Consider the following 20,655-nt stretch of genomic DNA (forward strand, 5'->3'; position numbering starts at 1 on the left):
GTGTCAGGGTCCTTCTACACACCTAAGGTCATGCTGAAAGTCACATGTGCAGGTGAGGTGGCGTTGCTATGACTCTTACTCACAGGTATCACAGGTAAAAGGCAGTAGAGTCAGTCTGGGTGAAGTGTTTTGTCCTTTCAATCTGTTTGTCTCTGACATCCCTCTCTCACCTTCAAATACCTATCTTCTCCTCTGTCCCACACTTCTCTCTCCCCTCTCAAATGTCTTTCACCCCCACTGTCTCTCTCTCTCCCTCTCTCTCCCACCCTATTTCTCTTCTGGCTTTCTTTTTTCCTCTCTCTAATTTCTCATCCAACCCCTTCTCACCTTCAAGTATCTCTCTCTCCTTTTCTGTCCCACACCTCTCTCTCCCCCCTCAGATATTTTCTCTCTCCCCCCTCTCTCTCTCTCTCTCTCTCTCTCTCTCTCTCTCCTTGCACCGTGACACACCCGCTAAAGATAGTCAGCACTGCAGTGTGACCATTTCACCTGTCTGATTTGGCTTACACACACACACACACACACACACACACACACACACACACACACACACACACACACACACACACACACACACACACACACACACACACACACACACACACACACACACACACACACACACACACACACACACACACAAGATTTTAACACTAGAATACAATGCTAGTAACGCCACACACACACACACACACACACACACACACACACACACACACACACACACACACACACACACACACACACACACACACACACACACACCTCCTATATAACCCCAGAACACAATGCTAGCAACGAAGAAGTGGTATAAAGAAGAACTTTCAACCCATATATCACCTCATTCATCCATCAAGTCACGAGAAATAGACTGCAAAAGGATGAAATTCTGAGCCAAGTAAAAGTGAGTGGAGTATAGACGAAGGAAAAAGATATAGAACTGTAATTTTTTTCTGCTTTTGAGGTACGGGAAATGAGCTGAAAGAAATGGATGAAGTTTTGAGCCAGGCTGAAGTGAAAGGAGTATAGATTCAGTGCAGTGGTGTGGCGTTTGAGAGAATGGGGAACGCGAGTAGGGCGATGAAGGGGAAGTGCTGTCATTAATCTTGCTGTCTTGCTGTCTCTCCTGTCATCACTCACTCTCGCCATTGTTTTTAGTGCCTGGCTGTCTTCCCGCTGTCTCTGTCTCTGTCTGTCTGTCTGTCTCTAATTAACGTGGATTTACCTTGGCCGGAAGCCTAATTAAGCAGGCATGGTTAGTATTTTGATTGCCTAAGGAATCTCTCTCTCTCTCTCTCTCTCTCTCTCTCTCTCTCTCTCTCTCTCTCTCCTAATTAATGTGGATTTACCTTGGTCGGAAGCCTAGTTAGACAGGTATGGATAGAATTTTGATTGCCTAAGGAATTTCTCTCTCTCTCTCTCTCTCTCTCTCTCTCTCTCTCTCTCTCTCTCTCTAAATCTATCTGAGGTATCTAAGTACAACTGGAATTCGATACATGAGGGAAATGGGCGATAGTGACACGGGAAGAGAAGAGGGTATGGGCTACTATAAATCAAGGTAATTTCAGAATGTTTATCGAAGGTGGTGGAAGATTAAGAAGAATAAAATAAGAAAAAGAGAAAGGAAGTCTAAGATACAGAAGAAGGAAGTGGGAAGGAAAGTCAGAGATACGAGGAAGTGTGAAGGCTTGGGTGGTGTGAGGGGGTATGCGGTGTTATGAGTCCAGGTAAATATAGAATGTTTATCGAAGGTGTTGGCAGGTAAGAGGCATGGCTCACACCTTGATTATACAGGTGACCACATCATCCCTTACTCACACACACACTGACTCACCCACACCTTCACCCACCCTTCTTCACATCCTCTCAGTTCACTCGCACCCGGTACACGCATAGCACTCCCTCCCTCCCTCCTTCCTGCCATCCTTCCTCCTGTACTACTCGACCGTCTGCCCAGCTCGAGGCTCACTTCAGGATGACCAGCCGACTTTCCGACCGCAGTTCAAGGTTCAGTTCGGAGATGAGTTCAGTGCTGAGGTCAGACAGGATGGCCTCACGCGATTCCTTCAAGGTGAGCGATGCGACCGACAGAAAAAGGTCCTCTGTCTCCACCTTCGACGCCTCCTTCGGGAGAGATAAATATTCCTCATCTTTCAATGACAGTCGGGATTATAACAAGGACACCAAGTTTTCAAAAATGGACGGCTTGTTTGATAGAGACAGCAGACGTTCTTCCAAAATCGAAAATTTTTACGAGAGGGACGCCAGACGCTCCTCAAAAATCGACAGTTCCTGCGAGACAGACAGCAGACGGTCTTCAAAAATAGAGAACTTGTACGAGAGAGACGGCTTCTTCGGTGACAGGGCCTCCTCTAGCGTAGACAGGAGATCAGAGAGGCGGTCCTCGAAGGTGTCAAGTTCCTACTCGGAGTTCAAGGAAGAAGGTCAGGCTTCCACTTTTGGCGGGATGAACGGCGAGAGCAACGACCGACATTCCAAGAGCAACAGGAGTTCTTACATCAAAAGAGACAGCTTGACCGTTCTAGACAGCGGCGGACAGATGGACAGCCGATCTTCCAAACTGTCCATGAAGAGAGACAGCCTGGACGTGAGAGTAGACAGGAGACAGCAAGAGAAGAACAGCATTTTATCACACGAGAGGAAAATTGACGATGTTGACAGTTCTGGGACGTCTTTTAATCGTTCGCGTAGAGCAGAGTCGGATTCATTGACCACATCCTTGGATACCTCTGGCGATGGGTAAGGCCGGGAGGACTGACATACAGACTGAGAGAACACACACACACACACACACACACACACACACACACACACACACACACACACACACACACACACACACACACACACACACACCGTTCGCAGAGAGTTTAGTCGGATTCAGCTGACGACTGCAAAGAGTAAGAGCGAGTGACTGAAAGATTGACAAACAAGAGGACAAACACAAACAGTAATACACATACACGTTTGAAATCACATCTAAAAAGGAGAATAACTGTGATGGTAGTTTCTTTGACTATTCTGGGTGTGTGGTTGTAATAGTAATAATGGTGGTAGTTGTGGTAGTAGTAATGGGATAGTTGTGGTAGGATTCGCAATGGTGGGAGTTATGGTAGTTGTGGTAATATTGGTAGTTGTGGTGGTAGTGGGTGTGGGTGTAGCAGTAGTAATGATGGTAGTTGTAGTGGGTGTGGGTGTAACAGCAGTAGGCACTGTCCCCTGGCACTTGGCACTCTCGCACATAATGTAACCTGACCTACTAGTCTCCCTTCCACACCTCCACACCAATACACACCTACCAATTCCCTCCAGTCTAATTCCAATACCCTCCTATTAACTTCCCACCTCTTAATATCCCAGTACTCAATTCCAAATATCCTAATGCCAAGTTCCAATTATCCTAGTTCTTACTCCCTAATTCTCACCTGCATTCTCAGTTCAATTTCCATTTCCTAATTCTCACCTAGATATCTAAGTGTCATTCTAAGCTTATTTAATTCCTAAGTCATTTATGTCAAGCAGGTTAATTCAATCTTAAGAATATGCTAGGTGATTCGACCCCCAATGCGCTGGTGCCAAGTCTGCTGGTGAGGGACTTTGCCAGGGGGTTATTCTCTGCTCTGATTCACGTTTCCGGAGGTTATGTGGCACCGTTGCAATTCTTCTTCTTCTTCGTCCTCTCCTTCGCTGTCTGCTCGTTATCTCTCTCTCTCTCTCTCTCTTAGAAATTAGGGAAGGAAATGGGTATAAATGGAAGAAAAGAGAGAGAGAGTTGGAGGAAAAGAAAGAGAATAGAGAAAAAAAGATAGGAGGAAAGGCCAGAAAGTAAGGGAAAGATGTAGATGAGAGAGAGAGAGAGAGAGAGAGAGAGAGAGAGAGAGAGAGAGAGAGAGAGAGAGAGAGAGAGAGAGGGAGACAGCATCTTGTAAAGGGAGGAAATGGAGAGACTGGGGAGAGAAATAAGGGGAGAGAGAGAATGGAGGAAAGATAGGGAGGGAAGAAGGGGGGGTAGGTGAGGGAGGATGCCAACCTTGGTATTAGGTTACCTGTTACTGTTACCGAACCTGAGAGAGAGAGAGAGAGAGAGAGAGAGAGAGAGAGAGAGAGAGAGAGAGAGAGAGAGAGAGGATGGTAAGAAGGGAAAGAAGGGTGGACAGGAGCAGAGGTGAGGATGAGAGAGAGAGAGAGAGAGAGAGAGAGAGAGAGTGTGAGTTAAAGAGTTACACAAACCACACACACCTTAAGATCCATACCAATAAAGCCTAACACACACACACACACACACACACACACACACACACACACACACACACACACACACACACACACACACCAAAAAATTCACTAATTAAAAAAAGAAAGCCTTGTGTTAGCCTGAATAAAGTACCCAAGTGGTGAAAGGCGAAAACAAGATAGTTGTATTTATTTATTTATTTACTTTTAACCTGTCGTCTTCAAGGAGTTACGTCAAATGAAAAAAAATCTTGTAGTTTAATCTTGAGAAATACCATCGTCTTTCACCTTCCTCTTGTTCTGTTAGTCTGTCTGTTTGTCTGTTCGTCTCTTGGTTTGTCTCTGTTGGTTTCTGTCTGTCTGTCTGTCAATTGCCTGTCTGTCTGTCTATAGGTCTTTCTCTATGTTGGTTTCTATGTCTGTCTGTCTGTCTATCTGTCATTTGGTCTGTCTGTCTATGCTGGGCTCTTCATATAATCATGCTTTTCCTTTTGTAAGTTTTCCTGTCCGTCTTTTTCCCTGTCTCCCATTTCTCTCTCTCTCTCTCTCTCTTTCACCCCTCAGTCCCCTCTTTCCCCCTCTGCTTCTGCACTTATGGGTCTTTCTCCCCTCACATCAACTCATCCCCTTGCCTCAGAAATTCCACCTTCCCCCTTTGTCAGCCTCTCCACTGGTGTCTCTTTTCTCCCTCAGTTCCCCCCCTCTTCCTCCCCCCCTCTCTCATCTCTCCCTCATTCTTTACTCTCTCCCCTCCCCTTCTTTCTCTCTTCCATCCATCTCGTCTTTAGTTTCACCATTTTCTATCTCATGCTTGGTCCTTCATTCCTCCTCTTCCTTCAGTCTCTCTCTCTCTCTCTCTCTTTCTCTCTCTCTCTCTCTCTTTCTCTCTCTCTCTCTCTCTTTCTCTCTCCCTTACTCCCTTGTCTCTCCCGGCTCTCACCACGCCCCTGTCTTTCCCGTCTCTCACCACGCCCCTGTCTTTCCCGCCTCTCTCCACGTCTCTGTCTCTAGTCTGTCTCTCCCCCCGTCTCTCACCACGCCCCTGTCTCTCTCCCCCGCCAGGCAAATAGACGGCCTGGCGCCTACGTACGCCCAGAAGCCGGTGATCAAGCAGGAGGAGGGAGGGAAGCATATCAAGTTCGAATGCCGCGTTCTGGCCGACCCTAAGCCTGTCATCACCTGGTACCGCGATGGAGTCAAGGTGCAAGAGTCCGCGCGGTGCAAGGTACGTAGGGTGAGAGGTGCGTTAAAGGGGTGCAAGGTACGTAGGGTGAGAGGTGCGTTAGAGGGGTGCAAGGTACGTAGGGTGAGAGGTGCGTTAGAGGGGCGCAAGGTACGTAGGGTGAGAGGTGCTTTAGCTAGGTGAGAGGTACGTTAGAGGAGTGCAAGGTACGTAGGGTGAGAGGTGCGTTAGCTAGGTGAGAGGTACGTTAGAGGAGTGCAAGGTACGTAGGGTGAGAGGTGCGTTAGAGGGGTGCAAGGTACGTAGGGTGAGAGGTACGTTAGAGGGGTGCAAGGTACGTAGGGTGAGAGGTGCGTTAGAGGGGTGCAAGGTACGTAGGGTGAGAGGTGCGTTAGAGGGGTGCAAGGTACGTAGGGTGAGAGGTGCGTTAGCAAGGTGAGAGGTACGTTAGAGGAATGCAAGGTACGTAGGGTGAGAGGTGCGTTAGAGGGGCGCAAGGTACGTAGGGTGAGAGGTGCGTTAGAGAGATGCAAGGTACATCAGGGGGGTGAGAGGGGCGTTACGAGGGTGCAAGGTGCGTTAGAGGGATGCAAGGTAGGTTAGCAGGGTGGGAGGTACAGGTGTGGTGTGAGTATGGGGTGCAAGGTACATAAGCAGGGTGAGACGTGCAGGTGTGGTGTGAGGTACGTAACATGCTAAAGTACGTTCGCGTCCCCTGCCTTTCTCATCGCTAGAATTAGATGCTTTATTGACACACAGTAAAGAAAGATACATATTATTACCCATAGATGGACATGTGGACCTGTGTTTACTGCGTCACATTCAGGGGTTTGTGAGTCCGGCGAGGAGAGACGAATGGACTGACGAATGGACTGTTGTGTTTGACTCTGTGTGTGTTGAGAGGAACGGTTGTGATGAAAGGCAGCTCTCTGTTGTGCTGGGCTGACTGTGGTGAAGTGGTGAAAGATCTGCTGTGGTGTAAATTAAGTACGTCTGTGGTGTTTGCTATGACTCAGTCACTCACTCACTCACTCACTCACTCACTCACTCACCTCCTCACTGCCCCACAGGTGACGGTGGAGAAGGATGAGAAGTCATATTTTGTGACGATGGCGCTGACGAACGTGACGGTGGAGGATGCGGGTAAATACAAAGTGACGGCCAAGAACGAACTGGGAGAGACTGCGGCTAACATCAGTCTCAACTTCGACAGTAAGTCTTTGTGGGGCAGGACGTGGGTTCGAGCTTAGGGGAGGGAGTCTGCAGGTCCTTCTGTCCTTCCCGTTTATTTTAATCTTTCGTCTTTCTCCTCCTGTCTCTCTCATGCTTTCTATTTCCTGTCACTTCCTTGTAGGGCTTTTTATTAGGCTCTGTCTGTCTCGCTTCTGTTTTCTTCACCTTCTGTCAGATTGTAATAGGTCTCTTTTTACGCGCTTCTGTCTTCATATTTCCTCTATCCCATCAAGTCATCATAGGAGAGTTAATTTTTAGGTCATTCTGTCTATCTCATTATTTTTTACCTTCTCTTCATCATAAAATTGGTCTCTTTTCCTGTCCTTCCGTCTGTCTCAGGTCTTCTATTTCCCGCCACTTCATCTGAGAACAGTCCTATTCCAATTTCTCTCGCCCACTCTTTATTTTTTCTCTCTCTCATCTCTTAAGCTAGGCAATTTTCTGTCTGTCTTTCGCGGTTTCTGTCTTCTGTCACTTCATTCTAGGGTAGAGTTTTTTTATTTATTTTTTCTTCTTTCATGTTTCCTTTCCTGTCACTTGAGCATAGGAGACGTCTCATTCAGGTTTTCTTCTCTCTCTCTCTCTCTCTCTCTCTCTCTCTCTCTCTCTCTCTCTCCCTCTCACGGTTTCAGTCTCAGGGGACGAGGGACAGTTGCTTTCTCACGTTTTCTCCCTCGCTTTCTGTGTCCCTTTGTATTTTTCTCGTTACGTAATGATAGTCTTCTTTTTCAGGTCATTTTCTGCCTCTGTGTCTCACGTGTTCCCTCTCCCTGTCACGTGATCTAAGGACACCATAATTTTTTCCTATATGTGCTTTATCTCGTGTGTTCCTCCCATAGTGTGTTTATTCTTGTTTTGTATACAGTAATCCATGTTTTTGATGTTTACCCTCCCTCTATATCTCTATCATTGTAGTCTATGTTAAGTATCTGTGCTGACACTCAACCTTCCTCTCCTAACAGGGACTCTGCATCACCACTTTCATCCCTCTCTAATTAGATCCACAGTCGTTAACCCCTTCAGGCAGTGGGCGTCTTTCTTATTATACTCTAGCTGTCATCAGACTGTCTTATTGAGCTTAGGAGAGCTTGTTAAGGAGTTAATTAAGACTGTACCTAACTCCTGTGTCAAATGTCTCTCCTAAACTGTATAACATCGTCTGGAGAGAGCAAGAGTAAAACATAAACGCGTTCCTAGCGTGAAGGGGTTAAATAAGCTACGCCTCTTTAAGGGTGATATATAATACTCTATCATTTTCCTCTGTCTCTTCTCCTCTCCCTTATTTTTACGTTTTTGAGTGTGTTTTTGAGTTCCTGAAACGAAGGCCAGACCACTGCACCCCACGGAACTGACATGAGGTAAAATTCCACGTGGGGCGACGCCAAGGAGAGTGGAAATGAGTGACATGACCTCGAGATGTGGATAAAGAAAGTGACGTGACCGGGAAAAATGGATTATCTGTGTGACATGACATGAAAGTGAAGAGAAACCATGACTGGGAATTTAAATTTTAGTGGTTTTACCTGTTTCCATGAATATTTATTCTTCCCGACCACTTAAAGGTGTGGTAGTGACTCTGAAAACACGAGTAGAGTGTTTTCATTTATTCAGTTTTCACATCACTTTGTATCATCCTTTTTCGACTTTCTCAAACTGTGATTTTGCTTTTTCCGACTCCCTCAAACTGTGCTATTTCATTTTTTTCTGACTTTTTCAAGCTGTGATATTGACTCTCTAGAAAAGGCCTATCAGAGAAAAAAAAAAACTGATGAGATGCAAGACTTTCTGGAATCACTACTGTTTACTTAAACCGTGCATGCCATCCTATACGGGCCACGTAAAGTTATTAACCTCATTGATAGAGCCTTCTGTTGCTCACTTTGAAGGGCCGTGTTCTTGTGAGCTTAGGGGGCTCTTGGGCGCCTGTTTCTTACCGTTTTTTGTATACAGTAAATCCTCCCTATAACGGACTAATCTGGGGGAGCCTGATCCGAAAAAGCCGATAATCCGTTATATCCGATGGTCTCCCCTGGGGTGGGATTTCAAGCACATGTTTGAAAATAAATGAGTACAATAGCATATTCTAGTTCTGAAAATGAAAACTGTGCACATTTCACACTAACCTGGTCCATAATTGTGCCCTTTTGCTGTTTATTTCACATCCTTGTCATTGCACTTCTTCATGAAATGAAACACATGTATTGCGATCCACTGTGCCTCATTTTTAGCAGACATCGTTCGTTATAGCTGATGGAAGTCCGGTGGCTTCATAGTGTCCATTAAATCCAGTCTATCAACCTACGTTAAATCGAGGTTTTTACTGTATTTCGCGTTAGTATTCTCTTGTATGTCCATCCCTAATCCATGAGGGGTCCACAAGTCCAGGGCAAGGCGATTGAGTCCGCACATTTAAGGCACTGATGGCCAGTCAGTCGCCCTTGATGGGCATTTGTTGGCAGTAAACAATAACCCTCCTGTGGCCTTGAATCCTTATGGGTCACATCTGGTTGGAGCGACTTCTCCCAGTAGACCTCGAGGCGTCTATTGAATTGGTTATATTATTAGCAGCCAACAGATTTAATGGTTTCCTGGGGTACAAGAAACCACTTGTCTTGTCATTTAGCGAAGAGATATCTGAAAGTAGCACTGTGTCGAGGAAGAGGATGGCGAGCACCCTCATCTCTTATGTTGATTATGCTAGTATATGTAATGTACGATTGATAGTTCACTTGTCATAATAGATAAAATGATAGCAGGGAGGTCTTAGTTTGCCTCATAATCCCACGAGAATACGGCCCAAGTATCTTAAACTATTAATCTTCACTATAGAATGCACGTCCGCTTATAGTATGCATGCCTCGCTTTATAAACATGTAATGAACCTTCCAGTATGTGCATCAAGGAGAGCACGTAGACTCCTACTAGTGCTGTGTTGGAAGTACAAAAGTAGATTCACAGGGAGTAGCATGGGGGAGCTCAGAGACTCATTTCATTTTGATGTAAGAATTTTGAAACCACAGAATGCAGCATGGATTTGCACAGGGAGAGTTAAATTGACATTTTTTTTTATGTACAGTTGTGGACTTCTACGGAACTCAGAAAGAAAGAAGACACGGAGACCTTTCTTTTTATTACTGTTTATTTACGAATGTAGACTACTATTATTAAGCTTCATTCACGAAGTTAGACTCTCGCAGACTCCAGCATGGAAGAACGCAAGGACCCATTTACACCGCACATACGAAGTTTAGACTTCCATTGAAAACTGCAGGTAAGAACGCAGAGACAAACCAGTGCTACGGTTGAATAAGAAGCTTGACTCACGGAGAACAGTAAGGAAGAACATGGACTAATATACAAGATTACATTTGACGGGCCAAGACACACTCAGAGAAAAGGTACTCTGACTCAAAACAGTATTACATTTGGAGTACGAAGCTTGACTCACACAGAAAACAAAATATTCTTCTTTGACGGAAAACCTTGTCATTCTTGTAAATCTGCTCTTGATCGCTGTGCTATCGAATGACTGGGCTTTGTGTGCTGTGATCAGGACTGGAGGTGTGGGAATCAGTAAATGTCACATCACAAGCTTTAAAAAACTATTGGTGAAGTTGGTCTTGGAAGTTTTGGTGATTACATGGGCTTAATGTAACTGAACTGGCAAGAAAACATCGTTGAACACAGAAAATAAAGATTTGTGTGGAGATAAGTTTGACAGGAGAGGAAAAGATTCTCTCAGAACTCAGAAGAGCAAAAAATGATGCAGATTTTTCTTTCATTTACCCTGTGGCATCCACAACCCATGTGTTTTTTCCCAGGGCTTGACAGAGCTGTGGTGGCCTTGATTTAATTTCATGTCCTCTCCCGTCACCCATACCATCCCCACCCCCACTCCACCCCCACCTGAGCATGAAATTATGATGTATAGTCCAAGAAAAAAAGTAGTTACCTATAGGGTTCATTAAGTAGACTTTATGTGTGGCAATTACGATTTTATGAATTCTTGGACGTACATATACGTCACTTTGGGAACAATACAGACCACAGATCACTGTTAGAGGCCTATAACTATGGCTGCTGAAATGAAATACATATTAGATCTCCTTGTCCGGGCTTCAGAATGCAGAGCATAGAAAGGTAACAATACTTTTTTGTTGATGTTGCAATTCGACCTTGGACGACACAATTGAAAAACTTGTTGACCAGATCTGTGACAAGAGTGAGGGTGAAGGTGGTGGGGTGATGACATTTCTGTCGTTGTCCTCGCCTGTGTCTTATTTCGTCATCCTTCTCAGCAGCTGCCCATTTATGTCCTAGTTCTGCAGTACTGCACATTGCATCTCTCACTAATGTTATTTTAAGCTGTCTATATAATAGCTTACCATTTATGAGAAAAAAGTTATACCAGCTGTGTCTTGTCACACTAGGGTCCCGAAGACGAAGTTTTTATGATCCTTGCCATGTGCAGCAAATTCATGGTTATGTATGGTGTTATAGTGAGTAGCTTTGACAATGTGATCCTTTTACTGGGAGGTATTAAGATGCAAGTTAATCTTTTAGAATATAAAGGGTTAACTTGCTTTCCTTGTCGCTTTTTCACTCAGCCTAATGAGGTAGCGACACATGTACGGATTTGTTTTTCCATTTGTCAGTTTCTAGTGAGTAGTTTCAAAATTGTGATGAGGGCACAGATTACTGCATTTTTGATTGCTCCTTCCAATGATACAAATTCCATACCTATGAATAAAGAAGTGAGCTGTCTGACCTTGACCTTTTTGTGGTCACACTGACTTTGGGCTTGACCTAAGCGTGTCGACCACAAAGACAAGGCAGTCCATCAGCTGGAAAAGATTTATTTGACACTTCAGTCACCAAAATCGGTTCATAACTGCGGCCTGTGGAGCGCGAACGAACGAGCGGACGGACGAACAGACGAACGGAAAGATGGACGGACGGATGGACGGACGAACAGACGGAAAACTTTTTTTTGGCTCAGTCGCCCAAGGCCTTCGACTTCGTCTTCGGGAATTTGAATGTTGCAGTCGACCATACAGTAAATCAGTCTAAAATTACCATCACTTATCTATTATATAAAGATTCAAATAACCACTTTGACATCTTTATCGAAGAGATTTCGGTATATAATATTATAAGTAATACAGCAATAATTAAGCTTGAAGTAATAGCCTTGATAAATCAACCAAATGAATCTATTACGTGTTTAATGGCGGGCCTTTGTTGTCATTCATGTTGTGTCTTCGTCCTAGTGACTGAACGATGTGATATGTGTCGATCTGTGAGGAATGCATTGGCTGGCTGGCAGGAAGTAATTGTGTGATATTTTGGGGTAGTTTTGTTGTTCTGTTTCAGTGTGGGCTTTGTGTGGTGGAATATCCTCACCAGGCCAATGGGTGGAGGTTGTGTTGTTGGGTCTGACTGTATGAGGACTGGAGTAAGTGGACGTTGATGAGACTGAATAAGTGGACATTGATGATGAGACTGAGTAAGTGGACATTGATGATGAGACTGAGTAAGTGGACGTTGATGAGACTGAAGAAGTGGACGTTTTTTATGAGACCGAGTAAGTGGACATTGATGACTGTCGTACCCTTGTCCTAGCCCCTTTGTTCATCTCCTCGATCACTTGAGAGTCCCAGACCTCTCCACCATCACTATCGTAGCCTAGCACACTCACCCCTAAAGCCCGACTACCACCATCTCTCGTGGTTGTCCTAACTAGTAATGTAGCCTTTGCAGAGCGAGGTATGCCGCTGGTAGCTCTTCTGACCACGTGATAAAGAAGCCTGTATCTATTAAACTGGATATACAGCTTGTAGAGGAGATGTTGAAGTTGTAGCGAGGACATAACCATAACTGACGCTACTACTGTTGGCAAGTAAACAACGTGAATGGAGACAGTCCCACAGACGGAGACATCACATGCACTCCTGACTTACCAAACACTGTCCCGATGAGTGAGCACGTCATTAACTCACTCATTGTCTGGAAGTACTCAGAGACAAGGAAAATTGGCCTATAGTCCATCTTAGTTTTCCTGGCAAGGACGCCCCCTACGCCATCCCTTGCAGATGATTGGCTAATATCATGATGGTGAAATCCTGCATCTGTGACCCCTCGTTGGGTTCACCCAATCACGGCGTAGTACGCAAGGTGGAGGCGTGGCCAAGTTTTGCCAGGTTAAATTACGCGGACTATAATTCTGAGCGTGGGATTTTCGCCATTACATTCTGTCCACTGTGGATGTGACGCCTGACCCCTCAACTGCTCTTTTTGTCTGTGTGGCCGTAGGATATGCTGTTGGCCTTAGAATGACGCCTAAAGATACTGACTAACTTACTGCTCTGTGGCCCTACAACCAACTCACTCCTGACAGCCTGACCGACAAGTATATTGGTACGGATATACTCCTTTACTGACTGCTAGACGCTCTCATACATTGCTCTTTTGTTTTCTCTACTTGTGTGTTTGTCCTCTTATGTTCTTATATTTCTGTACCTCTTGATTCTGTTAAGTGGTTGTCTTATTATGTTCATAGTGTTTATTGTTATTATTATTATTATTGTCTCAGTGAGATTTCATTTTATGGGGCTTCACTTCAAATTCCCCTACCTAAACAAAATTCTTTCTCCACATTGAATATTTTCTTAAAGCACATCAGAATATCAGCTATAGATCCGGAAATTTAATTTTTACTGAACCAGGTCAAATAAAAGAGAATCTGGCCTTACTTAGTTATACTTCCTTAGATAATCGTGGAAAATATTAGGCTTTTTGAAATTAGATTTGCTTAGGTTAGGATAGGATATGTTAGCATGAAGCTCAGGTCAGGTAAATTTTGTTAGGTTATGTTAGGGCCATTTAGATTAGGGTAGACCAGGTTATCTTAAACTATACTGTTGTCTAGATTATGGTGTGTTCGGTTCAGTGAGAGTAAGTTAGGCTGGATTTTTTTTCTCTCTGGGTGGGAGATTAGGTCAAATAGGTTAGATTGGGTTAGCTGAGGTTAGACTAAGTAAAGCCAGGTTAGATGTGTTTTGGTTTGGCTAAGTAAACTGATGTTGAAAGATCATACGCTATTTTAAAACTGCACACGTCCAATTGATTTAGCGACCCCTTTAATAAATGAATAAATAAATAAAGGTTAAGAAGTTTGGTAATGTTACAAGAAAGTTTGTAGTGAAGGCCCATAGGCTTATCTTTTACTTCTTGTAAATTTATATTAAAATGTTTCATTCATTGTTTTCTTATACAGTTGCTTTCACGTGAGTTTGAATCCTTGGTTGATCTTAATATTTTCATAATGTTTAGTTTTGTTAATGCTAATCTTCATCAGTCTTGGTATTTATTTTCGTCCATCGCCATATTTACTTTTGTCAGTCTCAAAATTTTCATAATGTTTACTTAAATTGAAGAGTGTTTACCTCCTTTGTTATGCTTTATTTTTCTGTCTCCATGTTTACTTCTCTCAGTCTTTATTCTTAATGTTTACTTACGTTAATGAGTGTACTCCTTTGTTAATGTTAATATTTTCCTCTGTTAATCTTGGTATTCATTTTCTGTCAATCTTCGTATTTACTTTTCTGTCTTAATATTTGCTTTCCTCAGTCTTAATCTTTTCTTTTAATCATATTCTGTGTTCTTATTTACTTCTCTTGATTATAATTTCCACAACAGCTTCTCCAGTGTTTAGTGCTGAGCCGTAAACTACTTCACAGTTGGTCTTATTAAATGTATTAATTTCTAGGTAGCTTGGGTCTCCTTCACATGCCAGAATAATTGTACACTTATTATTATTATTATTATTATTATTATTATTATTGATGCTTTATTTGTCAATTAATTCTTGTTCTTACTCTTGAGTCTATAATTTTTTCTGTCATTTTTCTTCATTATCGTTCTTTCATTATAATAGCTTCTGTTGCTTAATACAAAAATTTAATTACTGATTGTAATTAAGATGGAAACTTTTATTATTTTGGCATTTGAGGTGACCTGGGTTGGGTCCTAAACGTGACCTAAACCCTTAAACTTCGGGTGACATAATTTGATGTCAGAATTTCCCCCATACTTCGGGTGACATCATTTGACGTCAGAATTTCCCCCAAACTTCGGGTGACATCATTTGACGTCAGTTTTCCACAGAACATTGACATCCTAAAAAGTGTATCGATATGTAGGATTTTCTATAGTTTGTAATTATTGATTAAATTATTTGCATATAATTTTTGACTTTGCTTGATTAGATGATATATTCTTCTTCCTTAATAAATTTGGTCTTATTAAATGGAAATTGTCATCATACTTTTCTGAGCTGGGGAAGTGTGTTTAAAAAAATAAATAGTAACTGAACTAAAGAGATGATGTCACGTATACAGATTTTTTTTTTTTTTTTGAGTGCATCCGAAGTTTAAGGATGTTTAAATGGTACTTTAATTAATGTTGAGCGGTAACATCTGGCTCAAGCGACAGTATGAGTAACATCTTCATTCACTGCCTCATCACTCATACTCATCTCTTCTCACTCATACTCTCTTAGTCTTCATTCCCTTCTTCCTTCTGCCGCTACTGTTTCTACTTCTCCTTCTGCTACTACTTCTGCTTCTTATTTTACTGCCTTTCCTTGTCTTTTTAGGCCTACTTGATTTTCCTTTTTCATTATTTTTTCTCTGTTCATTCTGACTTCTCTCTCTCTCTGTCTCTCACACCATCACCACCACACCATCACCTCGCCGTGTTCCCCCACCATGTCTCTAACAAGGGCCCGTCTCTCCTGTGCGTGTCTGCGTGGTCAGGTTCCTTTATGAAACACACAGCCGAAGAGTCGCCCCCTAAGGGTGTCAAGCCGACCTTCACGGAGCGACCCAGCATCAAGCAGAGCGAGGATGGGTCGGCAGTGATCTTCAGTTGTCGGTGTGCAGCCAATCCCCCGCCTACTGTCGTGTGGTGAGTGCATAATTCCTTTGACTCACAGATTTTCAAATGAGCATATCTTTTGATGTATAGAGATCTACCTTCTTTGACACACAAATTTTCAAATGAGCATATCTTTTGATGTATAGAAATCTACTTTGACACACGAATTCTTAGATGAGCATATCTTTTGATGCATAGAAATCTACCTTCTTTGACACACGAATTATCAGATGAGCATATTTTTTTTATGTATAAAAATCTCTGCCTTCTTTGACTCACGAATTTTCAAATGAGCATATCTTTTGATCTATAGAAATCTACCTTTGAGTCACGAATATTCAGTTGAACATATTCTTTGATGTATAAAAATCTCTAATTTCATTGACTCACGAATTTTCAAATGAATATATGTTTTGATGCATAAATATCCATACTACTTTCACCTTAACTTGGCTTCGATTTTGTCCTAAAGATCTATACTGTCTTCATCTTTGACTCATTAATTTTCAGGTGAATTTACCGTTCGATGCATAAATACTATACTACTTTCACCTTAACCTGGCTCAGATAATTGTCTTGAAGATCCACGCTGTCTTCACCTTAACTTCGCCAAGATTTTTGTCATGTCTATACTACGTTCCCCTTAACTTGGCCCAAATTTTTGTCTTAAAAGCTCTATATGCATTTTTACTTAGTCCAGATTTTTTGTTAAAGTTCTTTCACCTTAACATGGCCCAGAATTTTGTCAAGTCTGAACTACTTTCACTTCAACTTGGCCCATTTTTTTTTTTTTTCATAAAGATCTATACTAGTTTCACTTCAACCTGACTGGCATTTTTGTCATGAAGATCAATAGTAAATATAACTGAAAATGATGATAGTGACACTGAAGATGAAGTTAGTAATAATGCTGAAGATGATGATGATGATGATGATACAGTAAAAGATGCTACTGATGATGATAATAAAACTATGTATAAGGACGCTAATGATGAAAATAATGATGATAATGACGAAGATAACCAACCTAACCATACCCCCATCTAACCTACCCTCTTACTGATGCCAGGGAGTTCAAAGGCAAGAAGTTGAAGGAGAGCAGTCGCCACCAGATGAAGTTAGCGCCGGACGGGAGTGCGTATCATAGGGTTACGATGGAAATAACTCGGGTGTCGGACGCAGACGAGGGGGAGTACAGGGCTAAGGCTTCGAACATACACGGGGAAGGTATAGCGACCATCAACCTGCACTTCGAGGGCAAGACCGCCTCAGACAAGCCTAAGTGAGTGGGTTGTGCTGTAGTGTGTGTCAAGGGATGTCTGTTTATATTTCTGTCTGTCTCTGTCACACACACACACACACACACACACACACACACACACACACACACACACACACACACACACACACACACACACACACAAGCCTAAGTGAGTGGAATGTAGAGTGGTGCGTATGTCAAAGGGAGTCTGTTCATACTCTTCTCTCTCTCTCTCTCTCTCTCTCACACACACACACACACACACACACACACACACACACACACACACACACACACACACACACACACACACACACACACACACACACACACACACACACACACACACACACACACACACACACGAAGCCCTCGCAACTCATATTTTTTTACATCCTGACTCCACAGCTCAACATCAAAAAATAAACCCAAACTTAAACAATTTTCCCCAATTTTCCCAACAATTTCCCCAGTTTTTCCCAACAATTTCCCCATTTTTCCTAATTTTCCCCAACAATTTTCCCATTTTTCCTAATTTTCCCCAATTTTCCCAACAATTTCCCCAGTTTCCCCAACAATTTCCCCAGTTTTCCCCAACAATTTCCCCATTTTTCCTATTTTTCCCCAACATTTTCCCCAATTCCCCCAACATTTTCCCCAACTTTCCCCAACAATTTTCCCATTTTCCCCAATTTTCCCAACAATTTCCCCAGTTTTCCTAATTTTCCCCAACATTTTCCCCAATTTCCCCAACATTTTCCCCAAATTTCCCCAACAATTTTCCCATTTTCCCCAATTTTCCCAACTTTTCCCCCAATTTCCCCCAACATTTTCCCAATTTTCCCACTAATTTCCCCAACAATCTCCCCCTGCCAGGATCCCCGACGGCAAGGCCCCACGGTTCCCCAAGAAGCCCGAGATCCGTCAGGAGGGCGAGAAACTGGTGATGGAGTGTCTGCTGGAGGCCAACCCGGAGCCGGAGGTCACCTGGTTCAAGGGCACTGAGGTGAGGTCATCCAGCCTTTAATTCAGGGATTCTCAAACTATGGGTCGCGAGAGGACTTTTGATGGGTCGCACGGACGTTGGTTGGACCTAATGATTTCAGTGTATTTTATTTACCTAATTGAAATTGTAATTAGAATATTACACTATTAGCATATTCATAATAACTACGATAGGCCACATACCGGTTACTTTCTCTCTCTCTCTCTCTCTCTCTCACGTGGGTCACGAAGTCTTGAAATATTCCAAAATAGGGTCATACAATACAAAGTTTGAGAACCGCTGCTTGAATTGACCCCGATTGACCTCACTTGGTATTATTTGACCTTGACCAAAATTGACCTCATTTGACCTCACTTGGCATTATTTGACCTTGACCAAAATTGACCTCATTTGACCTCACTTGGCATTATTTGACCTTGGCCGTGTTTGACCTCACTTGGTATTATTTGACCTTGACGTCGATTGACCACTTTGTATTAATTGACCTCGTTTGACCTTACTTTTTTTTTATGTGTCCGACTCCTGGCATAGGTTTCACAGCCTGTTCCCAAGGCCCAGTAGTCCTCCTACATACCATACATCTCGACATTTGACCTTGACCTCGTTTGATCTCATTTGTATTATTTGACCTTGACCTCGTTTGACCTCATTTTTTATTATTTGACCTTGCCCTCGTTTGACTTCTCTTGGTTTTATTGGACCTTGACCTCGTTTGACCTCACTTGGTACTATTTGGCCTTGACCTAATTTGACCTCACTCGGTATTGTTTTACCTTGGCTTCGTTTGACCTCATTTTGTATTATTTGACCTTGACCTCGCCTGACCTTACTTGGTATTATTTGACCTTGACCTAAATTTACATCGTTGACTCCACTTTGTATTTTTTGACCTTGACATCTTTTGACCTCGTTTGTCCTCAGCATTATTTGGCCTGGACCTAAATTGACCTCGTTTGACCGCATTTGGTATTATTTGACCTTGACCTGAATTGACCTTGTTTTGACATCACTTGACCTCACTTGGCATTATTTGACCTTGACCTCAGTTAGTCTTCTGTGACTTCATTTGGCATTATTTGACCTTGACCTCACTTGGCCTCATTTGACTTCAGTTAACCTCCCTTGGCTTGATTTGACCTTGACCTAAGCTTTGTGACTTCGTTTGACCTCATTTGGTCTTATTTGACTTCACTTGACTTGGCCGTATATGACCTTGACCTCGTTTGGCCTTATTTATCCTGGACTTAACCTTATATGACTTCACTTGGCACTGAGGTAAGGTCATCCAGCCCTAAACTGACCTCGTTTGACTTCATTTGACTTTACTTGACTTCAATGGGCCTAATTTGACCTTGACCTCACTTATTCTTATTTGATCTCACTTGGCACTAAGATATTTGACTTCACTGGGCACTGAGGTAAGGTCAAGAAGCTATAATTGACCTTGTTTGACCTCACTGGACTTGACTTTGACGTTGTTTGACCCCACTGGACATGACTTTGACCTTGTTTGACCCCACTGGACTTCACCTTGACCTTGTTTGACCTCACTGGACTTGGCTTTGACCTGGTTTAACCTCACTGGGCTTGACTGACCTGGTTTAACCTCACTGGATCTGACTTTGACCCGATTTGACCTCACTGGACTTGACTGGCTTGATCTGACCTCGCTGGACTTAATTTTGACCTGGTTTGACCCCACTGGACTTAACTTTGACTTTGTTTGACCCCACTGGACTTAACTTTGACCTGATTTGGCCCCACTGGACTTAACTTTGACCTGGTTTGACCTCACTGGCTTGACTTTGACCTGGTTTGACCTCACTGGACTTGGCTATGACTTGGTTTGACCCCACTGTACTTAATTTTGACCTAGTTTGACCTCACTGGATCTGACTTTGCCCTAGACTTCCCTGAATCGTAAATAACACCACCTGCCTACAGATGGTTCAAGAGCAAGGTCGGGTCTCCATCTACAAGAAGATCCTCGGCAAAGACACGTACGTCGTATCCGTGATCATCGTCAAGCCTGAAGCCTCGGATGGGGGACAGTGGCGGTGCAATGCCTTCAACCCGTTCGGCGACTCCAACGCAAACATCGCCCTCAACTTCGAGAGTGAGTTAGGGTGTTCGAGGTTGACCTTGAGTCGAGACTACCTGTGCTTAAACGTTTCCCGACTCTTGTGTGGGGTGGGGGGGGGTTACTGGAGAGGGACGCCTTCATGTGGTGGGACTGATGTAACCAGTCGGCTTCACTGCCTGGTTATACAGACGTCCCTCAACTACCTCCCTGTTAACTCAAAAGGTGGATAGTAGATGCAAGCTGTGACTTCAGCCTGCAGTCCACTGGGTTCACATTTTAGACGAGCTTGGAGCTATAACATAAACAACACCACCAATAACGTTTATTTTTGAGTTTCTGTTGATACTGATTTTCTTTCCTGAGTTTTGGTTTCAGTTTCGAAATATATGTATCACCGTGAAGCGTTTCATTTACCCTTCCTACTGTTCCCTCTGTGAGCCTGTGTTGTCGAAATGTTGGTGTCGATCCACCGGTTAGGATGTTGATAATGAAGACACTTTAAAATGTCTTTTTATTTAATTGCAGAATGAATGGAGAGTCTGCAGTAAATATTGTACACACACACACACACACACACACACACACACACACACACACACACACACACACACACACACACACACACACACACACACAGCCTTTTTTTCATTCCACCACACTCATTACTCACAGAACACAGGATGACACAAGTAAAGAAG

General features: G+C 43.2%; 1 protein-coding gene across 6 annotated transcripts in view; it reads left to right on the forward strand.

Annotated features, from left to right (window-relative positions):
- Positions 1-20,655, forward strand: part of bt (projectin protein bent) — a 269,793-nt gene that overhangs the window by 38,477 nt on the left and 210,661 nt on the right. For 4 of the 6 annotated variants that reach the window (XM_080270134.1, XM_080270136.1, XM_080270137.1 and 1 more), the window contains exons 4-9: positions 5,317-5,479; positions 6,508-6,649; positions 15,487-15,637; positions 16,677-16,889; positions 17,745-17,874; positions 19,819-19,990. In XM_080270134.1, coding sequence (XP_080126260.1) covers positions 5,317-5,479; positions 6,508-6,649; positions 15,487-15,637; positions 16,677-16,889; positions 17,745-17,874; positions 19,819-19,990 — 971 coding nt within the window. The remainder of the gene's footprint in view (positions 1-5,316; positions 5,480-6,507; positions 6,650-15,486; positions 15,638-16,676; positions 16,890-17,744; positions 17,875-19,818; positions 19,991-20,655) is intronic. The other 2 variants (XM_080270135.1, XM_080270139.1) reach the window with 2 other exon arrangements.

The sequence above is a fragment of the Coenobita brevimanus genome, chromosome 39 (assembly GCF_032717465.1).
Source record: "Coenobita brevimanus isolate Jiangsu-jjx chromosome 39, ASM3271746v2, whole genome shotgun sequence".
Lineage (NCBI taxonomy): Eukaryota > Metazoa > Arthropoda > Malacostraca > Decapoda > Coenobitidae > Coenobita > Coenobita brevimanus.